The sequence below is a fragment of the Suricata suricatta genome, chromosome 4, assembly GCF_006229205.1.
Source record: "Suricata suricatta isolate VVHF042 chromosome 4, meerkat_22Aug2017_6uvM2_HiC, whole genome shotgun sequence".
Taxonomy (NCBI): domain Eukaryota; kingdom Metazoa; phylum Chordata; class Mammalia; order Carnivora; family Herpestidae; genus Suricata; species Suricata suricatta.
Window position 1 is genome coordinate 145,235,798 of NC_043703.1, and position 18,601 is coordinate 145,254,398.

At 41.2% G+C, this 18,601-nt stretch overlaps 2 protein-coding genes across 3 annotated transcripts in view; one reads left to right on the top strand and one right to left on the bottom strand.

Annotated features, from left to right (window-relative positions):
- Window positions 1-17,275, bottom strand: part of HADHB (hydroxyacyl-CoA dehydrogenase trifunctional multienzyme complex subunit beta) — a 34,251-nt gene extending 16,976 nt beyond the window's left edge. The window contains exons 1-5 of one of the 2 annotated variants that reach the window (XM_029938150.1): window positions 17,189-17,275; window positions 11,289-11,356; window positions 11,138-11,182; window positions 4,855-4,954; window positions 488-532 (exon numbers count right to left, since the gene is read on the bottom strand). In XM_029938150.1, the coding sequence (XP_029794010.1) occupies window positions 488-532; window positions 4,855-4,954; window positions 11,138-11,182; window positions 11,289-11,355 (257 nt within the window). In that variant the 5' untranslated portion in view covers window position 11,356; window positions 17,189-17,275. Of the gene's footprint in view, window positions 1-487; window positions 533-4,854; window positions 4,955-11,137; window positions 11,183-11,288; window positions 11,357-17,019; window positions 17,160-17,188 lie in introns of those variants that run through there. The other variant, XM_029938151.1, reaches the window with a different exon arrangement.
- Window positions 17,276-17,511: 236 nt separating this feature from the next.
- The window catches only part of HADHA (hydroxyacyl-CoA dehydrogenase trifunctional multienzyme complex subunit alpha), a 46,023-nt gene continuing 44,933 nt past the window's right edge, over window positions 17,512-18,601 (top strand). Inside the window, exon 1 of the mRNA XM_029938153.1 lies at window positions 17,512-17,637. Coding sequence (XP_029794013.1) covers window positions 17,571-17,637 — 67 coding nt within the window. The 5' untranslated portion in view covers window positions 17,512-17,570. The remainder of the gene's footprint in view (window positions 17,638-18,601) is intronic.

Genomic DNA, 18,601 nt, shown 5'->3' on the forward strand with positions numbered 1-18,601 from the left:
GAGCCCGACGCGGGGCTTGAACCGACGAACCATGAGATCATGACCTGAGCTGAAGCCGGACGCTTAGCCGGCTGAGCCACCCAGGCGCCCCATTCTTACTTGATTTACACACGAATCTTCAAGTCTCATTCTAGCCTTCTTTTTAGATAAATATAGCTCCCATCTCAAATAATCCTCAAATATACATGTGGTATTTACACAGATCGGTTATAACTGGCTAGCTGGCTGCAGCACTCGTGAAAGAATGCTGTTGTACTGCAACACGGTTTGTCAAGCCTGCAAAATAAACACTGCTGACACCGACCAGCTGCTTGACTTTGTTTTGCACACATGACCACGATGAAGCGTAAGTAAATCTTGGAAAAGCTAGGAAGTGTGTGTTGCTCACCACATAAAAGTTCATATATCCTAGATACGGAAATCCGATTAAACATGTTTCACATGTAAAACCTAGAGTAACAACTAAAATAAAAGTGCGTTAACTTACACAAGTGCGGCTCTAGCCAAATCATGTGGCATCAGTTCCTTATATCTGAGGAAAGAAAAGAAACAAGTTAAAATAAAAGCCTAGAACGTTAACAGTGTTTTCATTCTACTTGAAATCCCTAGAGCCACCACCTAACATGCACTTCACTTTTTTTATCAGTCTATCGTTCCAAATGAAGCAAGAGTAGGACTGCTATTGGTCATCTTTAGCAATGTGGCCAGCCTGAAGCCCTACCGGGCTGGCTGAGAATCCAACAAAGATGTGGCCCCGTATTTTATTGTTCACCTTGACATATGTTACATGCTCTTTAAACTCCATCTCTTCAGTTCTCTTTCTTTACTTCATTTTAAAATATATATTCTTTATTTTGTAATGCCCAAAGGGACCTGAGGGAGGTATTGGGACTTTTTCGGAAACTTCTTGAAGTAATTTAAGATTTACCACAGAACTGGAAAGACTGAAGAGATTGTGACTACCCTTCCCCTGGCTTCCTCTAATGCTGCTATCTAAGCTAACCATGATGCACACTAAGAAATCAGCGTGGCTACAACATTCACTAAGCTGCTGACTGTAACTGGCTCTCACCGGTGTTTCTACTAACGCCTGCTAGCTAGTCTGTTCTAAGACAGAACCCATGCACCTACTTGTCATGCCTCCTTCGTTTCGTCCAATCTGTGACAGTCTCTTAGCCGTTCCTCATCTTTTGTGACCTTGACCCTTGAAGATGAGGGTCATGGGTTTGGGGGACCAAAGAAGTAAAGTGCCCTTCTCATTGCTTCAGATCAGAACGTACATGATAGCAACATGACCTATCACCAGTGATATTAAATTGATCGCTTGGTTAAAGTGGTGTCTGGCAGTTTTTGTCGCTATTTTTCCCTTTCTGCACTTAATGTGAGTACAGAAGTGAGTCACTAGTCTGGACCTCACTCAAAGGGAGGAGAATTCAGCTCCATTTCCTACTGGTAGAAATAACAAAGGATTTGTGGACATGTTAAAAGCATCACAGTAATGAATAAATATTCGGGGGGAGAGAGTTTGAGGCAACGCAAGTCTCTTGTTTCTCAACATTTTTCACCTACTAATTTCAGCATTCATTCATAGATCTTCTTTGCAGCAATTACTACTCTGGTGTTCCAATGGTGATTTCCTTATTTTCCTCATGCCTTCGATATTTATTAGATGAAACTCTTCGGTAAAGGTGATGTGGCCCTTCTCTCTCATTTATGTATTTATTCAATTATTTACGTAAGATTGGACTCACATAAATATTTATTCTTTGGATTATGATGTAATACTTTGTAATTTATTTTATTGATCAAATTGTTCTTTCATCATTGGAAGTTATTTCGGGTTGGTCCCACGTCCTTTTCCTGTGCCTTCTTTTTTTTTTTTTTTTTTTAAAGCACTCCTGCACCTCCAGGAACTACAAACTGCTCCAGCCTCATCTTGTATTTCTCTGGCTCAGCCCTGGCCATTCTTCTAGGCAGCCCTGGTTCTTTATATGGAAGAATGGTATTCAGAAACCAAGATCTGGGTGTAAACTCTGTTTAAATGTCAAAAATAAATTCCCTTTAAGTCAAAGATTTAACCACTGGATTGAATAAGAAAGTTTATTCCTTAAGTTCCTCAAAGTCAAAACCTAAAAATCCAAAAATGTTTTTATTTTCACTCTGAATCACATAAGAATTATCTGTAGTTTTCTAAATCTTTCATAAGGAAAATTGGTTCCCTCAAATTTAGAGCAGAGTAAACTGGGGGAAAATTATTCATCATTCTACCATGTTAATTCTCACATTCCCACACCCTTCCCCACGAGGATGATTAAGACTCCCAATCCCACTGCTGGCATCCATTCTGACGAATGTTTCCCAAATGGCCACCCCTTCTAAGAACCTGGTCTTTTTCTTTTCTTTTTTAAACTTTTTTAACATATATTCGTTTTTTGAGAGACAGAGAGACACAGTACTAGCAGGGAAAAGACAGAAAGAGAGGGAGGCACAGAATCTGAAGCAGGCTCCAGGCTCTGAGCTGTCAGCACAGAGCCCACCACGGGGCTCAAACCCACGAACTGTGAAAGCATGACCTGAGCAGAAGTGGGACACTTAACACACTGAGCCACCCAGGCGCCCCAGAACCTGGTCTTTCAAATAGCACTCAAGTTAGAAACAAACTTTCCTCAAATTAAACAGAAAAAGATCTTTTTCCACCTAGAAAATGATCTATTATAGAAGATCTATTTCTCCCCTCAATTGTAACATCAATCTCATGCCTCAATTATTGATCTTCTTTATAAATTCTTCTTGCTATATTATTTTTTGTCACCTTTGTTCTTTACATAAATATTACCTTGAAATATTTTCTTTCTTTCCTATCAATTTTTTTTAATGTTTTTTTATTTTTTTGAGAGACAGCATGAGCAGGGGAGGGTCAGAGAGAGAGGGAGACACAGAATCCGAAGCAGGCTCCAGGCTCTGAGCTGTCCGCACAGAACCCGACGCGGGGCTGGAACCCACGAACCATGAGATCATGACCTAAGCTGAAGCCGGGAGCCAGATGCTTAACCAACTGAGCCACCCAGGCGCCCCTCAACTTTATTTCTTAAGTTATTCCAACTTTATCTCTTCTCTGTACCACTTAGTTGCCTATGAACTCAGTCATTTTGGTTAAGATCCGGAATTAAACTAAAACACAACCACAAGCAACAAAAGGAATCCCACCCCAACTGCTGAATATCTCAAATCAAACTTTATGCAAACCCTAATTGACAGTGTTTCAATATTGTAACTAAATGATATAGATGGAAGTGTTCAAATTTCTTAGTAACTAGTTAAATGGGTGGAAACAAACATCTACATAGTATACAAGCAAGCCTCACAAAAAAAGAATGGTCTACCTAGCCTAGAACTTTCTGCTCTTGATGGAACTTTCTTCTACCCTGCTGCTGCGAATACAAGGAAGATCCCCTGTCCTCACTTTCCTGCTGCCACCGCTTCAGATTCGTCCCGTTACTGCTCTTGGGTCAGTAGAGGAAAAAGATTATGGAGACAAATGGGTCACTCCGCTGAGACAAGAGGGCGAGTGAAGAAACTTCACCACCACTTACTTACAGCATTACTTCGGTAAGAAAATACTCTCCAGGTTCTAAACCATGTGTTTAAAAAAGAATGTTTCCTGCACTCACACACACAAAGGGATGTATCTCTGAGAAACGATGGCATTATACACACTGCTCTGCACCTTGCTCTTTATACTTACCATATCCTCCGAACTTTCTAGATTAGTACATATTGATAGGCCTCACTATTCTTAGCAGATGCCTAACATTCTCCAGTGCATTTTTAAGTTAGTGACTGCTTGTTCAAAATATGAAGATCAAAACAACCTAAACAAAATAGAACTAGTTTCATTTAGTTTGAACCTAGTTACCAAAGTCCATTATCAGCTATTGGACAGACCGGACCCCACCTGGGGATAGAGAAGGAGCAGACGAGTTTAAGGAGAACAGCAGTTTGGTTCGGGAGATTTTTGTACTTGTCCAGGATCATTCTGGTTCTATTTACTTGGGGTTGTGCTATACTAGGATTTGGACCAGCCCGTCAACTGCAATTCTGATCATTTCCAGGAAGCCAAAGCAGTGAATTAAAGGCCCTCTGAATACCCATGAGGCCACGGCCTCAGTATTCAAACTTCGGGACAGAAACAATGTACTTATCTTGAGACAAGAAAAGCATCTCTATTGGAACTAAGGTATCTCGACCCACACAGACATTTTGGTTTTCAAAATAGGCCTGGTTCAATCTAAAACTATACTAGGTTTGTTCACGAGAAAGGACGAAAAACAAATTTTGTCATTTTATTTTACCACGAGCTTGACTTATTCTGTAGTAATTTCATAAAAATGCTATCCATACATTAGTCCACTAACAACAGTATTACCTACTGGGTTACATTTACAAAGACCACTTTTGAAAGAGTATTAAAAGAAGAAATAAATCAAGTAAGTGGGGTGATGGATGTGTTAATCCATCCACAAATAATTCCTAAAATCCAGTAGTTGGATCCAATTACTGGATTTTAGTAGTTATTTCACAATGTATACATATTGTAATTATTTCACAAGGTATACATATGTATACACATTGTAATTATTTCACAATGCATGCATATTGTAATTATTTCACAAGGTATACATATGTATACACATTGTGATTATTTCACAATGCATGCATATATGAAATCATCACATTGTATACTATAAATCATGTTATACAACTTAAATATATACAATTTTTATTTGCCAGTGATGCCCTGAATAAAGCTGGAAAAGAGAAAAGAAAAAAAGAACACAATCATTTCATACTTACGAAGTGCCTGACTGCAAAAATGGAATGCGAACACCATCCACCACCACAATATTCCTTATGTTGGGTTTGGCTAAGGTTTTCTTTGACTTGGTCTGGACGGCTTTAAGGTAAAGTTGAAAGAACTATTAATTCAAATATATAAGTCAGAGGACTTTTTACATTTTTAAAGATAGACATCCTAAGAAGAATTACAACATTCAATGCCAAGCTCCATTTGCCATTTACCAAACCAGTTCAATTAAGAATAAAAATGAAAAATAAATAAATAATAAAAATGAAAAAAGAGTTAAGAAATTCACTAGCATTTACAAGTTTCCAAACAATATTTAAGGTAAATACAGAGATACACCTAATAGCGGTATATTCATTAATGAGGGTATTCCATGCAATTGACGAAAGTGTTTCTTTTTATCAAGTGTTTGACAGTCTATCACACTGAAAGCAACCAATGTGACACGTGCTACCCTTAACATTCAAAGTGCTGGGGTGCCTGGCCAGCTTAGTCACGCCACTGAGAGAGAGCATGCAACCTCTGATACCAGGGTTGTTAAGTTCAAGCCCCACACTGGGTATATAGAGATTACTTTAAAAAATAAAAATCTTAAAAAAGAAGTCCCAAGAAATGACATTTACTCTTCACATAGCTTAGTAGTCTTGCTTTTTATGCAGAAATAAGAGCCATTTGGTTGGTGATTATCACCATTCTGCAAAAATCTAGAATGTTTCCTGTTTGACTCAATTTATAGAGTTACTGCCCAACATCAAAAGAGCAACCTTTGTGCCAGTATAGGACTGGCACCAACTCAGATCCATGGAACACAGCAGAGGGCCCAGAGATAAACCCATGCTCATATGGTCAATTAATCTATGACGAAGGAGACAAGAGTATACAGTGGGGAAAAGACAGTCCCTTCAACAAATGGTGCTGGGAAAACCGAACAGCTATACGCAAAAAATTGAAACTGGACTACTTTCTTATACCAAACACAAAAATAAACTTTGATAAGTTAAAGACCTAAATGTGAGACCTGATACAATGAAGTTCCTAAAGAGAGCACAAGAAGTAATTCCTTTGACATTGGCTGTAGCAATACCTTTCTAGATATGTCTCCTAAGGCAAGAGAAACAAAAGCAAAAATAAACTAATGGGACTACATCAAAATAAAAAGCTTTTACACAGCAAAGAAAATCATCGACAAAACGACAAGGCAACTTACTGAATGGAAGAAGATATTTGCAAATGATTTATCCAATAAGAGGTTAATGTCCAAATATATATAAATAATTTATACAGCTCAACATCAAAACCCCCAAATAATCTGATTAAACATGGCAGAGGATCTGAACAGACATTTTTCCAAAGAAGACATACAAATGGCCAACAGACACATGAAAAGATGCTCAACACCACTAATGATCAGGCCAATGCAAATCAAAACTACAATAAGATCACCTTACACCTGCCAGAATGGCTAAAATCAAAAGACAAGAGACAACAAGTGTTAACAAGGATGTGGAAAAAAAGAAACCCCTGGGCACTATTGGTAGAAATGCAAATTGGTGCAGCCACTGTGGAAAACAGTATGGAAATTCCTCACAAAAGTAAAAATGGAAATACCATATGATCTAGGGGCACCTGGGTGGCTCAGTCAGTTATGCGTCTGACTTCAGCTAGGGCATGATCTCACGATTCGTGAGTTTGAGCCTTATATCGGGCTCTGTGCTGACAGCTCGGGGCCTGGAGCCTGCTTTGGATTCTGTGTCTCCCTCTCTCTGCCCCTCCCCACTCACACTCTGTCTCCCTCTCAAAAATAAATAAGCAATAAAAAAAGAAAAAGAGAAAAGAAAAACCTTACGACCTAGTTCTGGGTTATTTACCCAAAGAATACAAAAACACTAACTCGAAAAGGATATACACACCCCTATGTATACTGCAGCATTACTTAGAATTGCCAAAATATGGGAGCAACTCACAGATGAGTGAATAAAGATGTGATGTGTACACACACACAATCAAATATTACTCAGCCTTAGAAAAAGAATGGCATCTGCGACAACACGGATGAACCTAGAGGGTACTGTGCTAAGTGAAGCAAGTCAAGAAAGAGAAATACCATATTATCTCACTCATACGTGGAATTTAAGAAACAAAACAAATGAACAACAACAACAAAAAAGAGACAGACAAAAAACCAGACTCTCAGATACAGAGAACAAGCTGGTGGGTTGCCAGAGGGGAGGTAGGCGGGGGGAAACGGGTAAACTATGTGAAAGGGATTAAGCATACACTTCTCTTGACGAGCACTGAGTACAGAACCGCTGAATCGTTACTGCACACCTGACACTAATACAACACTGAGTTAACTATACTTCAATAAAAAAAAGAGCAACCTTCCTCTAATTTTTTAATTAAAAAAAAAAACATAAGTCTATGCTGTGGTACAAAACAAACAAACCCACAAAAACCACAACTCTAAAATATGGAGAGTAAAACTGAAGTTCCCTCATGATGCCCTCCCCTGCCCTCTTATTTCCTTTGAAGGAGATCCTGTTAATTTGCTGTATAACTTTCAAAGGTTTTTTCTCTATAAAGGCACATACACGCATATGCCAACGTGTCACGTACAGTTTTCTCACCTTCCCATACCTACTGGTACCACGGACAACTATTTGTGATAAACACCCACAATCAGCTTGAGGGAGACAGTAGTCGAAGCTAGGAATCACGATAAGACGGGGTACACGGATTCCCGTCAGCTGTAATGGAAACGCACTGGTGAAGGACAGAGGCACGGGGGGCTCAGCAAGGAGACTGTGGCAAACCCGCTCGTGTGGTGCTCAAAGCCAGGATAAAGGCAGTATCAATCTGTGACCCATTCCCTCTCTACACAAAGCTGCCCTGCTTAGAGTCCCTGCCAATGGGACAGCCATAGACGCCTTGTCCCCAAGCCCACAGCCAAAGCTGATTAGACTCCAGGTGGGTGCGGACCACCACAAGTCAGTCCACAGAGTGGCCAGCCAGTAACCCACGTCATCCACCTAAGCGATAAGCTGTGCCAGTCAGATTCGCTCTCTTAGGAATCTGTGCAAAGAAGCATGAAGAGAAATACCAATTAGTGGGAGCTGAAAGGACGCTATGAGGAAAGCCAGGGCACTGGTAAACTGAAGTCACTTGTAAGCCAGTTATGGGGCACAGCACGTGGCCATGAGGAAGACCGAGAAGCCGGCCCCGAGGGCTGCCCAGGTCCTACCACCTTCCCAGATGTAGTGCACTCAGGCCCTCCTTCATTCGAGCAGGTCCATTATTCACAATTAAAGACTTGGCCTGGTGACCTCCCTACATTCAGAGGACAGGGGGAAGAAGGTGAACTTGAGAGACAGCAGGAGAGTCCGTAGAGATCAGGGCATGACAGCAAAAGCAGGAGAGAATCAAGGAGCACAAGATGGTCAAATGTTTCAAGACTCAAGAAGAATGAGGACTGGAAAGAGGCCGCTAATTGGAAGATTTGCAGGTTACTCGTGACAGACCTTGGAGAGGATAAAGAAACAAGGGGGAAATCAGATGACATGCCAGCGTGTCATTCCACTGACCACATGTCCCTTTTACACACTTACAGATACACTTCAAATTCCTAACTCTGCGAAGGAATTCCCTGCTTTGCTAGGCTCCACCGTAACTATCGCAAAGCACGTCCCCCCCATTCATCAGTGCCAAACTGAGGGAGCCCCAGCCCCTCGCCCCGCTCTCTGCTCAGCTCAGCCTCCCAGCCTTGACGCACACACCCTCCCCCGAGTGGCCTCTTCTGTCCCTCTAATTCGTACTTATCCCTCAAGACCAGTTCCCTTTCCACCGCCTAGGAAACCCGCCCCTGATAACTAAGGCTACTTGCTGCCTCGGAACTTCTGAGGCAACCTTCGGGGGAAAAATTGACTGTTCAAACCAATTTGGCATATTATAAAGCAATGAAACTAATGTGACAAGTCACATTTAAAAATAATATTTGCTACTCATTATGTATTGGAGCCAAAGGTCTCTCGTTCTGTTTCTTGTGCACAGTGGCTCCCAGCCACATCAGAATTTTCTCAAAGGCTTGTTTTTATGTATTCCATGATGTAGTCTAAAAAATCTGAGCCGGGGATTAAAATATCTGGGTTCTATGCTCGCTTCAGCCGCACACATACTAAGATATCTGGGTTCTAGTTCCTGCCCTGCCAAAACTTAATTATTTGCTGAACTTGATGGCCTCAAAAGGATCCTCCCAACTCCAAAACCTAGGATTTTATGGCTGATATACATTCTACATTGTATATATACAATTAAAGTCAAAGCAGATAAAATATGTGTTATGTATTATCCCAGTGGTATATACACATGTATGTAAATATAAACACCTAACATATAGAGATATATATAACCACTGAATCAGCCCATAATCTCCAGTCTGTCTAATGACTGAAAACACCCACAAATTCTGGATCCGTCTATTCTAAACCCTTCACCCTAAGAGTTCTATCAGGCAGAGACATTCACATGAGCTTCAAGAGGAGGAAGTTATAAAATCACTGCAATCTAAAACCTGTTCAGCATATGCCCGCCCACTTCCAGCCCCACCGGCTGGTCACATTCCTTTGTCTTATCATGTGCCTTCTTGCCCATGACCTTCATCAATGCTAACAAATCACTGTTAGACACCAGGGATATAAAAAGGTTCAGGTCTCACAAGGGCTTGCAATATAGTTGAGGAGACAGACACAAGAATAAAGAAACATAATCTAAATGCTGGGTAAATGCTTTCCCTCTGTTGGTGTGCACAGTTTGACCTTCTCCCAATTGGCAAGAATCAGGTCTATTTATGTGACCGCAAAGCAAAGGCATTGGGACAAACGTGAATTAGGGAAAAGGTAAATGAGACAGAAAGGAATTAGTCTTCATGAGGCTAATAATACAAATCTATACTCTAGCTAGAATTTAGAGGCTAGAAGAAATATTATATGACAACATGAAACTTCACTACATGGGATTAGGCAACACACCTCTGAGAATATACTATAAAATATAAACTCTCAGGGTGCCTGCGGGCTCAGTCAGAAGAGCATGTGACTCTTGATCTCAGGGATATGAGTTCAAGCCCCATGTTGGGCATGGAGCCTACTTCAAAAGAATTTTTAATTGTAAAAATATAGGGGTGCCTGGATGGCTCAGTCATTTAAGCATCAGACTCTTGGTTTTGGCTTGGGTCATGATCTCACAGTTTCGTGGGTCTGAGCCCCACATGGGGCTCTGCATTGGTGGCAGTGTGGAGCCTGCTTGGGATTCTTTCTCTCCCTCTCTCTCTCTGTCCCTCCCTCACTTGTATTTTTTAATTGTTAAAAAAATATATTTTTCACTTATATTGGGTTTAATTTTCATTTTTATTTTTTTATTATTTTTTATGGGTTTAATTTTCAAGGTGCTTTGAGATATCTTCATAACTATTTGAGACTAAGAGGACTACAATTATTGTTTCTTTTTAGACAAAGAAATTAAAGCACAGGGAGGTAAAGGGATCAGTTCAAGATCACAGTGCCCAATAAGAAAGAACTGGATGGAACAGAGTAAAGGTCTTCTGAATCCTGGTAAGATGCTTTTCTATTAAGCTATTATCCAAGTAGAAATATCATAATAAAGCCAAAATCATGAAGTCATAGGTCAATATAAGATCCGGGCACAGAGAATAATGGTATGAACATGTCAGAGCGTTTTCAGCTCTGGTCAGTGAAGATACATACCTACATTGGGTATACACATCGACAGGATACGTATCTACACTGGGTTTACCGAGGGCCTATATAAATTCAACACATTTCCCTACTTTTCCATTTCATATTGACTAAACAACATTCTCTTATTAACCACTTCCCCAATCACCCCCATTTCAGGAATGAGTCCTCTCACACATGTGGTTGACTAATAGAGAAGCCCATCACAAACTACAAATGTAAAACGTTAACTCTGTCTCGAGAATGTCTGTGTGCTAAGCATCTCCAGGACTGAGAGCTGAATACACTGCCCAACAAGGCACATGGAACTGCCGGGATTCCATCAGCGACCTCCTGGCAGCCCTCCCCCATGTCACATTATAACTGGCTAGCCCTAGATTGTTTCCATTTGAAGGCAGTCATGATGTTTCTGTTGCTCATAAAAAAGAGAGAATTGGCAAATTAGTCTTGGTTTTTACTCATAATTCACAAATCTAGAATCCCACACTTAAACCAGAAATGTTTATTTTATAAATTTCTGTACCTGGGGCAGCTCGGAGCTGGGAGGAACAGCTCAGGGGTCTTAGAGCTGGAAGATAAAAAGAGATTGTTTACAAAAAGCAGTAGCATTCAATATCTGTGTAAGTTACTTATACATCCAACTCGAATCTTAAAAAGAAAGAAGAAAAACTTACAAAATCTGAGGGCCCATTTTGATGTACTGGGAAGATTTTTAAACATGGAAGTCAAGATGGAAGTCATTCTGAAATTTAAAAAGAGGAGAACAAAAATATATCCTGAGTTATTTGAACAAGTTTGTGGCTTATAATCTATGATCTCATCTTATCCATGGTGACTATAATGTACTAAAAAATTTAATGTATTACCAACTATCCTTCCTCTGATAATACAGCTACAGAGACCTGGCTTTCATAATGTGCAAACCACTACTTTAAGCATTGCTATTAAACTCTTTGTAGGAGACACAAAAACTCAAGCACACACGGATTGAGCAACTTGCCCAAAGATCCACAGCTAGGAAGAGGCGGGGCTGTGATCCGAAGCCAGGCAGTCCAGCTCCAGAGTTTGTGTTCTTCTCTAGGGGCAAAGGAGTAGAGAGATGGCTGGACATGACCATGAAACCACCAGTGTTAATTTGCTGACTTTGGAAGCTATCTTGTAATTAGGCAAAATGCCTTGTGCAATGTTTGTATGTGAAGAAATGTACCCTACAGTATTTAGGAATGATGTAGTGTCATGTCAGCAACTTACTACCAACTACTGTAAGAAAAAAAAGGTCGTGTACTGCACTTGCTACTTTTTTAAGTTTATTTATCTTGAAAGGTGGGGGAGCAAGCACATTGGGGAAGGGCAGAGAGAAGAGACAGAATCTCAAGCAGGCTCCTGGCTGTCAGCACAGAGCCCGAGGCAGGGCTTGAACTCACGAACCATGAGATCATAACCTGAGCAAAAACCGAGAGTTGGAAGCTTAACAGAGCCACCCAGGTGCCTTGCACTTGCTGGTTTTTAACAAGCTTGTTATTGTTTCAAAATAACAAAAAAATTAAAAGACCCTACATATTAAAAATATTTAAAATATATTAACTGTTCCCCTAAATTCTTAAAAAATGAATTCCTACAAATCAGTAAGAAAAAAAATGGGCCAAAGATATGAATGCACCATTCATAGAAACGGAAATACAAATGGCTCTTAAATATATGAAGAGAAGCTCAATCTCATTCCTAAGGAAAATGCAAATTGAAACCATACAGAAAGAGAGAATATTTGACCTGTGAAACTGGCAAAGGCTGGAAGGTTTGGTATACGCTGTTCTAAGACTATGCACAAGCAGGTGCTCTCCAAACTACCACTGACAGGGCAAACTGGGGTAATCCCCAAAGAGGACAATTTGGCAATTCGCTGTCACTACAACTGCCTAGAACTTCTGACCTAGTAATTCCACTTCCCTGAATTTACTTCAAGGAGGATACCTACAGATGAGACAGGATGTGTTTCATTACTGTGTGTAACATGGAGAGATTAGTAGAACCAACAAATAGGGAATTGGGTAAGTAAACGAAACTACAACCACCCAATGAGATATTATGCAGTTAAAAAAGATAAGGAAATGGTTATGTACCATATAGTACATTAAACTGTATTAAATGGAAAAAGTATAAACGAGGGGACAGCTGCTATTTTCATGTTAAAAAGAGAAAAATTCACGTATGTTATTTCCTTGAATCTGTATAAAATATCCCTGACAGTAGAGAAACACATTAAAAAGGAAGGACACTAAGGGGAGCCTAGGTGGCTCGGTGGGTTAAGTGTCCTCGATTTTGGCTCAAGCCACGACCTCACAGTTCATGAGTTTGAGCCCCGCATACCGCCCTGCAATGAGTGTGGAGCCGGCTTGGGATTCCCTCTCCTTCTTTCTCTGCCCCTCCCTGCCTCTCTCTCCCTCTCTCTCTCAAAATAAATGCACTTAAAAAAAGAAAAAAAAAAGGAAAGAAACTGAGTAAGGGGCAAGGTACAAGGAAGAGTTGCCATTTGTCCATCTTTTGTAATTTCTGAATTTTGAAACATGTTTTAACTTAAAAAAAAAAAAGAGAGAGACAGAGGGAATAAGCTGGTGAGAACTGCCTAAGAAGACGGCCAAGGCCAGTCCCCGCCTCCAGACAACTCCCAGCAACCCTCCCCTTCTGGTAGCCACACCCTCGTGCAGCCGCCTCCCACCTTATACCACAGGGGGAGGGGTGTCTTTCCTGAGATCCCTGAGATCGGGCTGTAAGAAATACTGTAACTTCGCCCTTGGTCGTTCTCTCTGATCCCTCACTCTGGGGCAAGCCAGCTGGCATATACCAGCAGCCCAACGAAACGATTCACGTGGTGAGGAACTGCCACCTGCTGCCAACAGTCACGGGAGCCTGGATGTGGCTCCTCGGCACAGGCGAGCTCTCAGATGACAAGAGCTCTGGGCAGCATTCTGACTGCAACCACATGGGAAATTAAGTCAGAACCACTGACCTAAGTCACCCCCAAAACTTATGAAATACTACATTTTGATTTTAACCAGCTAAATTGTGGGGTAATTTGTTACAAAAATACAATAGATAATCTAAAAGCCTTGCTTAACTTCTCTTGGGTCTTTACAGACTAAAAAGAAGATGCTCTATGACTTCAATAAAGAAAAAAAAATCACATTTTTCCAAATACGTGGATTGAAAAGAGATGAAGGAATCCAAACCCCAGGCTCCCAGCCTAGGGATATCAAAACAGGAAGAGACAAACTGAGCCATGAGATGAGCACCACTGCTTCCAGAAGCTACACAGGATGCCACAGGGGTCTTAGATACAAATTCCCGTCAGTTCATGAAAATAATCAAGAAAGTGTCGATAAAGAAAAAGGGGTGGGTGTGGGGAACCTTGCTCTAATAGATACCAAAACTTTCTATAGAAACGCCAGGAACTGGGCACCTGGGTGGCAGAGTCAGTTAAGAGTCCAACATCAGCTGTAGAATGGAATCTGTGGTTTTCACCCCAATATCCATTTCACCCCATTATGCAGCTGCCATATGTAGTTTACATAGGACTGAATCCAGCCCAACTCCAGGTTTTAAACCAAGTAGAATAATTTCATTTTCTTTGTCCAGGTCATTGGTTCAGGTAACCAAGGCCTAAAACAGCTGTGCATGGTATTGACCGGACCACTGGTATTGATTTAGGGATAATCTAGTCAGTCTGACATGCAAATCTGCTGTCTGGAATTCTGGAATATGAATCTTTCTGAGGTGTGGCACTGCTACCACAGTTTGCAAACATGAAAAGAAGTCAGTCCAAGCATAGAGAGCTGATCCCCAAAAGAGGACAGAGCGGAGAATTTCAGAAAAGGAAACTAGAGCCCTAACTACATCATACCTGAAACCCACCCTCCCTTTGCACTTTTCAGCTGTTAGTCAATAAGTTCCCTTTAATAAGCCAAGCTGAGTTTAACTTTGGAACTGAAAACCTCCTTACTGATAAACGACTAAGAAGAAAAAAAAAATGAGCAATTCACATAAGTAAAAATGTCAAATAAACAAAATACTAAATGTTCAACCTCTCTAACAATAAAAACATTTTTAAAGTTAAGACAAGGTGTCATTGTGGGGTTGTAAGATTGGCAAAAATTAAAAATATGGTTCACACATAATTCCAGCAAGAATGGACCTATTTAAGCACCTCTGTATACAGCTGATAGTAGTGTAAACTGCTAAGGCCTTTTTGGAAGGCAATTCTTAGTTATCTAAAAAAATCTGAATTGTGGATTTCTGAGCCCAAAAATTCCTCGAATTGGTCTTTAACCTATAGAAATACTCAAGATGTGTACGTAGCATACAGAGATCTCTGACCTACAGAAATATTCAAGATGTTCACTGTAGCACTGTTTACATTAGTGGAACACTGGAACTAATTTAAATGCACATCAGCAGGAAATGGTTAAATACAGTATAAAAAATACCATGGAACATTGTATAGTTTGGAAAGAAAAATGAGACAGAACATACATGTAAATATGAACAGTAGAAAGAGGTCCACAATACATGTTAAATGAAAAAGCAAGGTGCAGAACAACATATATAGTAAGACACCATTTTATGGTAGAAAAACAAGTCCATAAAGCTAAGTCTATATATGGAAGGAATAAAAAGAAGCTTTCATTTTATATTCTCTGTCTTCTCAAAATATTGTCACAATGAGCATTTTACTTTTTATGTACTGTGTAATTCTAGTTTTAAGATCTATATATATTGGTATTTATATATATAAATACACAAGTGCATAAAAAAAGTCCAGAAAAAACACATAGCAAAATGGTAACAGCCGTTATCTCAGGGGGTAGTAAAATTACAGGTACATTTATTTTCTTCTCTGTAGTTTCTGAAAAATAGTTAATATTATTAAATCAATTGTTGGTTAAAAACACACTTAAAAAAAGACTAAGCAAACTACCCTATGGAAGGTTGACCTTTACTGTCATTTGCTCTTAAGCTTTAGGAAACAGACATTTGATGTCAAGAATTTGGGAAGCATGGAAACTGAGCAGAGTAGTCTTGAGTAGGGTATGGAACTGCAGAAAGATATATGAAGAATGTGCACCTGGAAGGAAAAGAAAAAACATCCTAGGCAAGCATTGAAAGCCAAGTGGAGTGGCTTAACAGCTCACTGTTACAGTGTCAGTAAGATACAATATAATGAAAGACACAGACTCTATAAAATCAGATGGCTTAACAGCCAAATCCTAGCTCTATACCCTAATTTTCTGACTTTAAGCAAGTTACTTAATCTTTCTTAGAGTAAAATGTAGATAATTCTAGTTCGTACCTCATTGGGTTGCTGAAAGGAATAACTAAATATACACAAAGCACTTAGAACAACAGTGCCTGATACACAGGAAGGGTCATAGATGTTTGCTATTAATATTAACGGGTGGTGGTATAAAGGCCTCTAGTTCCTCTCTATATAAGACACAATAAGCATAAGCGTAACATTTCTGCCCTGATGGAGCTCATGGTTTTGAAAGTACAGGAACAAAAAAGTCAAGAGCCAAAAGGGGATGGCAAACTACAATCCACGGGCCTTTAGCTAACAAGAGTTTTTGCACTTTTAAAGAATTGTAGATTGAAGAAAACAAAACAAAGAATATATGAGAGAGATCAATATGGGTCTGCAAATCTTAAAACTACTTATTATCTGGCCCTTAATATAAGAATTTGCCACCCTTTATCTAAATAATAAACGCTAAAGGAATTATACGCTTAAGAGCATTATGACGGCAGAAGACAATCTTTGAACTGTAAAAAAGAATCTTATGAGCTGGAGGGCCTCTGGAGATCATCAAGAATCCTTTTTGCAAATTAACGTTATTTCGTTTTGGAATCGATCGCATTATTTAAGGACTCGAACCCATCTTTCCGACACAAAAACAACTATTAGGCAATGTAGAGCTTGTGACTGGACGTTAGAGTGGCTCTAGTCCTATTTCCACCACTTGTAGCCATGGATGAGCCCACTGACGCTGATTCATGGGCTTCACCCATAAAGCCAGAGGATAAATGACCAGATAACGGCCAGGTCCCTCCTAGGTTTAAAAATCCTCTGGAACTCTGGCTCTCCCACTCTTCCCACAACGGAGGCCCGAAAGGTCACGTGACCAAGTCTCCGGATAGCCAGGGTAAGGTAATTCCAACTCCCGGCTCTAAATCTCTACAGTCGTTAATCTGGCTACAGGTAAAACGGCTGAAACAAAAACACGATGCAACACAACCCAGCGCTTTCTGAGACACACATACGAGCAATTCGTTAACTTGCGGTGATAAATCTAAAGACACAGATGACACTGCTACTCAGAGTTACCGACTCCAAGTTAAGTCCCAATTACTGACCTTACTGCCCTGGTCCTGGAGACCCTGTCCAAGAGCCTCCTTCCGCTCCCTGGAACTCCACTACCCGCAGGAAACGGCCGCGGATACTGATGAAGTAGATGGGAAAGGGAGGGCAGATGTCGCCGCGGGGAAAGAACAGGCGGAAAGCCAAGCGTACACTCCCACTCACCTTAGCTCGATCTCCCGACGTCCCGCAGCTGGCCAGTAAGGTTCGAACCTAAATGCCGGGAATAGACCTGATCAAGGGGCGGGTCCTGCCCAAAAGGACCCCTCCCGCCCTCCGGAGGACTCTGCGGGCTGCCCGCTGTCCGCCTGTATGAAAAAGCGGGCACTGCATCCCCTTTCCTATGGGCCGCCTTCCTTTCAGCGGAGAAAGAGTCCTCCCCAGGTGTTAGCTGGTAGCAAAGGGCACGGCAAGGAGCCAGGGGCAATACGGGGTTTTAGTCAGGCATTTTGTCGGGCGCCTGGCTGGGGTCCAGAATGAGAGAGAAAACTCCTCCGGCCGCAGCCCCCACCTGAGTGCTTTCCACTTTCGTCCTCTTCAGTTCAAGATGGTGGCCTCCCGGGCGATAGGCAGCCTCAGCCGCTTCACTGCCTCCAGGACGCTCCGCTGCCCAGGTGAGACCGGGCCGGCAGCATCCCGCAGCCCCAGGCAGAACTCCTGCGGAGGCTTGTCTCCCTGTCGCCGTCCCGTCCCGGCCTGGGAAACTCAGCCCTAGATATGGGGGAAGAACGCCCCTCTTGGATCCCACTTTCCTGTGTCCTTGCGCAGACTGACCCCTCCTCTCCCAGCTCCCGAGCCCTGCAGCGATTTCAGGCTCCGTAACCCTTAATGTTTCTGAATCCTGTCCCTCAGGTCTGGCACTTTCCGCAGCTCTCCCCGTGGTACTTCTGGGCTAACGCCCATCTTCCTTTCTTTTTTGATGGCCTCGGACCCCCTCCCTTCTAGATCAGGAGGACTGGGGCAATCCAAATCTGTCACAGGTTTGTGGCCCCACAGCACCTTACTCTTAACAAGAGCTGTCTTGAAAGCTTCTTAGGTGGTATTAACCAGCTTTGAAAATGACTTCCACTCCCAGCTGCATTCCCTCAAAACCATTTTTGTACCTATTACCACATTTCAATAGGGAGCTCGACCCTTGCAATTCAAATAATCCGGTGTGAACGTAGAGTATGTTAAGTTTCAAGGGAAAGTTCTGCAATTTAACAGAAAGAACATTTTTTTTAAATACTCCAATACCGCTAGCCTGTGGACGCATGGGGGGCAGAGTGACGAAAAATAAAGTATGCAAATACCTGGACCTTAAGGAATAAAATGTTAGATAATTTTAAGAACTAATTAACTAATTTTGTTTCTGACGGTACCCAGTTAGGCTTGCGTTAGCTGTGTTATCTTTTTCTTTTCCGACTGGCGGTGGAAGGGTTAAAGTGGGTGCTTAGGGAAAATCAAGCATTTTCCTCCCATCCCAAATCTGTAAGATGAAATGTGACTTTCTATTGCATGTGACACTTAATACCGGCTAGTTTAAATTTTAACTTGTAATATGCCTTTCTCCTGGACTACCAGAATAGTATGCTTTGG